At 33.7% G+C, this 4,984-nt stretch overlaps 1 protein-coding gene across 2 annotated transcripts in view; it reads left to right on the top strand.

Annotated features, from left to right (window-relative positions):
- Positions 1–4,984, top strand: part of RB1 (retinoblastoma 1) — a 218,450-nt gene that overhangs the window by 77,511 nt on the left and 135,955 nt on the right. For both annotated transcript variants that reach the window (XM_014537215.1, XM_014537214.1), the window contains exon 9: positions 2,111–2,220. In XM_014537215.1, the coding sequence (XP_014392701.1) occupies positions 2,111–2,220 (110 nt within the window). The remainder of the gene's footprint in view (positions 1–2,110; positions 2,221–4,984) is intronic.

Genomic DNA, 4,984 nt, shown 5'->3' with positions numbered 1-4,984 from the left:
GTCCTTCCTTCTGGACAAAGCCGCAGTGGGTGGGGGCCGAGGCAGAGGTCCCTCCCCCCCAACGCCGTGGCAGCAGTGGGCAGGGGCCGGGGCCAAGGCCCTTGCATGAATGTTGTGCATCGGGCCTCTAGTATTTAAATATAGTGCTCGCCTGGGCAGCACATATACTAAATATAACTAAACATATACAATCACATTTGACTCTAATTTGCTTCACTGCACATAGGATCCATAATTCCATTAACTTTATCGGCATTACTGTATTGCAGAGCATCTCTTTTGAGTATTTTTAAAAACTACTTAACTGACAATAAATTCAGTTTAAATGACTGAGATTATATTGCAGAAATGTTTTACCTTAATGGTGTGCCATCCATCCATTCGGTTTTTTTTGCACATTTTGCCTCAAATATTTTGCTCTTCAATGAGAACAGAACTGAGAACTTATGTGGTAAGGTAAAATATGTGGAGAAAAAGGTGCTTCAGATAAAGGATGAAGAACAAACACTCAGTGATAAAGCAGTATTTTAAAAGCAGCTAGCATTAGTCACTAAGACCAAAAGATGTGAAATCAGCTAGACTGCTGATTCTGTGACCTGAGTTGGTGGTTAGTCCTTGAAATCATTCATTCATTCATTCGTTCACTATTTATTGAGTGCTTAGCATGTGCCAAGCATTGTACTAGATATCATTGATACAGAGATTTAACTTGTAGTTACTGTCATTAAGGTGCTAGTGGGACGTAGACAAATAAATAGAACATTACAGGAGACTGTAAGAGTCTGATAGAACTATATACAGTGTGTTGTAATATTTTGGAGGAGGACAACCTAATCCAAAGTGGGGCAGATAGGTTTTGCAGAAAATTATTTGGAGTGATGTCATTTCTGAGCTGAGCAAGCTTTATGAGGGAAAAATGGCATTTCCAAGGGTTGGAAGTTATAGATTCAAAGGCACAGCGATATGTGATAGTTTGGTCTGTTTAGTGAACTCCACCTTGTTAAGGTTGGGTTACAGGGCAGAAGAGAGGCAAAAAGGGGCCAAATGTTGTATTACTGAGTCTTGTTAAATAAAACAAGTCTTGTTGTATTACTGAGACTTGTTAATAAAAATATATGCTGTTCACACCCCCCCCAAAATGTTGGACACTTGTAGTAATTTTTCTACAAGAAAGGATTATAATATTAATAGAAATCTTAAGATAAATTTGACATTTTCCCCAGCATTTTGTATATAGTACTCATAGCTGTCAATCAATAAATGATTGATAATTAGTGCTTCACTAAGCTGGTGCAGTAACACTTATTAAACTTAAACATTAATGATTGTTCTACCTAAAAAATTTATGCAGACAAAAAGTTTATACTTAACTGGATTTCTTCTTCCACTCCTTTTGGAATGAAATTTTAGTACCCTTAGGTTGGAAACACTTTTGCCTTAAAAGTCACACAGAAGGCATGCCAAATAGTTGTCTATCGCACATTGATTTTTAAATTATGATTCAAAATTATGAAGCAGAACTGATAAGAGAATTGCAGATTCTAGCAATTGAAAAAGTGTCTAAGAGTGGGAATAAATCATGCAAATGTGTTAATTGGTCTAATTAATTGAGCTAATACTCTTGCTTAACATACTTAACTGAAGGAAGTTGGAGTGAATTAAAAGATTTAGAAAAAATGGGAAGAATATATAGTCAAAAGGATTTGTTACAGTATTTTGAAAAATACTTTATTTTATATTGATAAGCGTAGTAGAAGATTAAAAGTGAAAAATGTGTGGGATGTTTGGAGGATCTTGGCAGTTAAGTGTTTATAATAATACTTATTTTTATCTTACAGTTCCATCTCAGTACTGATTTGGGCATTGATGAATCTTGTCTACATAAAATTCTAATGAATGGGGTGCATGCGTAAAATATGCTTAAAATTAGATTCGAAAATTTGCAGTTTCCTTTACTTCACTTGCACATATGCCTTATTTATATTGCATGTGAACTCAATGTGTTGTAAAATTAAGTGTATATTGTACAAAAATTTTTAAATTAAATCTTCTGTGTATTGAGAGATGTAATGACATGAAAGGATAATCATCAGTATTGTTTTCTTTTGAGGTGGAAAGTCTCTCTAAACAATATGAAGAAATTTACCTTAAAAACAAAGATCTAGATGCAAGATTGTTTCTGGATCATGATAAAACTCTGCAGGCTGATCCTATAGACAGGTATTGTACATGGTATATTTTTGTTGATACATTTTGCTATAGGTCAGTTTTGATAGAGGTAGGTTAAACAGGTTTTTATTTAACTTGATCTTTAAATAACATAATGATTAATTCAGATGTCTTTCTATAATACTTAAGCATATAATTTATTAACAAATGGAGATTTCTTATGATACAGTATCTTATGTTTACATAGATTTTAAACCTATTCTTTTTATTTAAACAAGTGAAAAACATTTTCTGTATTGTCTATGTAAACATTAATTTGCCTCCTGTTATGCACAGGTTTGTGTTGATTTTTAATATCTTTTTAAAGTAATTTTTCTCCAATCAAGTCAAGGCAGAGAATAAATCTTTCAGTATTTCCTTCATGCTTTCTGGAATGTAGTAGTTTACATTTTTCCTCACTGAGTCTTAATTTCCTCATCTGTACAATGCAACCATTTACTGTAGAGTCACATATATACTTTGTACTATATATACATGCATATTAATGAAAGTACTTTGTAAATAGTAAAGTGATAGAAAAATGCTAGCTACTTGATTCGCAGTTAAACTTATGGGGTTGAATATTTTTCATAAAACTAGGATAGGATAAATTTGTATACATAAGAAAGCAATCAAACATAAGTTAGAGAAGAGAAAAATGAAGATGTTGAATAGCCAACTGAATATATGATTTTGTTTTTTTAAACTAAAAAATGTTCACCCACTCCCTTCCATTCCCTCTGGTTTGTTCTCTGTATCTAAAAGTTTAAATTTAAAAAGAAAATACAACATATAAGAGAAATCATACTGTATTTATTTTTCTCTTTCTGGCATTTCACTTAACGTAATGTTTTTAAGGTTGCAATGGCAAGATTTCATTCTTTTTAATGGCTGAATAATACTCCATTGTAATATATATATAAAATCTTAGTTTCTTTTCTTTTTTTAAAAATATATTTTATTGATTTTTTTACAGAGGGGAAGGGAGAGGGATAGAGAGTTAGAAACATCGATGAGAGAGAAACAACATTGATCAGCTGCCTCCTGCACACCCTCTACTGGGGATGTGCCCGCAACCAAGGTACATGCCCTTGACCGGAATCGAACCTGGGACCCTTCAGTCTGCAGGCCCCGACTCTCTATCCACTGAGTCAAACCGGTTAGGGCATTACACTTTCTTTATCATTCATCCACCAATGGACATTTATGTTTCTATATTTTAACTATTATAAATAATGCTGCAATGAATATGGGGGTGTAGGTATCACTTCAAGTTAGTGTTTTTGTATAAATTTCCAGCAGTGGAATTACTGGATCATGTAGTAGCTCAATTTTTAATTTTTTGAGGAACTTCCATATTATTATTCATAATGGCTGCACCAATTTACATTCGCACCAACAGTGCACAAGTGTTCTCTTTTCTTCACATCCTTGCCAACACTAGTTATTTAATGTCTTTTTGGTAATAGTCATTCTAACTGGTGTGAGATTATATTTAATTGTGGTCTTGATTTGCATTTCCCTGAAGACTAATAATGTTGAGCATCATTTCATGTACCTGTTAGCCATCTGTATGTCTTTGGGAAAATGTCTGTTCAGATCTGTTCATTTTTAAATTTGTGTTTTTGAAATTGAGTTCTTTATATATTTTTAATATTAACCCTTTATGAGATATGATTTGCAAATATTTTCTCTTATTGAGTAGATTGCCTTTTTATTTTGTTGATGGTTTCATATGCTGTGCAGAAGCTTTTTAGTTCATTGTATTTCTACTTGTTTATTTTTGCTTTTGTTGTCTTTGCTTTTGGTGTCAGATTAAAAATATCTCCACTACTGATGTCAAAGAGCTTCTAAACACCTCTGCTTTTTTTCAAGGAGTTTTATGGTTTCTTGTCTTACATTCATGTTTTTAATCCATTTTGTGTTCATTTTTTAGGATGATGTAAGATAGTTGTCAAGTTTTATTCGTTTGTATGTAGGTGTCCAGTTCTGTCAGCACCACCAAGGATATTTTTTCCATTGATTTTCAGAGAGAGTGGAAGGGAGGGAGGTGGGAGGTAAGAGAGAGGAAGGAAGGGAAGTGGGAGGAAGGGAGAGAGATACATCTATGTGAGAGAGACACATCGATTGGTTGCCTCCTGCATGCACCCTGACCCACAACCCAGGAATTGAGCATGCAACCCTTAACCCAGAATTGAGCGCAACCCTTCAGTCCATGGGCCAACGTTCTAGCCACTGAGCAACATGGGTTAGGGCTCAGCATCACCTATTGAAGAGACTGTCCTTTCCTTATTCTAAATTCTTGGCTTCTTATCATGAATTAATTGACAATATATGTGTGGGTTTATTTCTGGGGTCTCTATTCTGTTCCCTTGATCACATGTATATTTTTCTGCCAATGTCATGCTATTTTGATTACGCTACCTCTGTAATTTAAAAAGTAGTTTAAAATCAGGAAGTGTTATGGCTCCAGCTTTGTTCTTTGTTTTTTTCAAGATTGCTTTGGCTATTTGGGTTCTTTTGTGGTTCCATACAAATTTTAGGATCATTTGTTATGTTTTTATGGAAAATGCCATTGGAATTTTGATAGGGATTGCATTGAATCTATAGATTGCTTTGGGTAGTATTGAGATTTTAATATTAATTCTTTCGATCCATGAGCATTGAATAGCTTTCCATTTATTCTTGTCTTCCTCAATGTTTTTTAAATCAATGTCTTATACTTTCAGTGTATAGTACTTTCATTCCCTTGGTTAAATTTATTCCTAGGTATTTT

Source organism: Myotis brandtii, unplaced genomic scaffold, assembly GCF_000412655.1.
Source record: "Myotis brandtii unplaced genomic scaffold, ASM41265v1 scaffold174, whole genome shotgun sequence".
Classification (NCBI taxonomy): Eukaryota; Metazoa; Chordata; class Mammalia; order Chiroptera; family Vespertilionidae; genus Myotis; species Myotis brandtii.
This window is presented reverse-complemented; position numbering and strand designations above follow the sequence as displayed.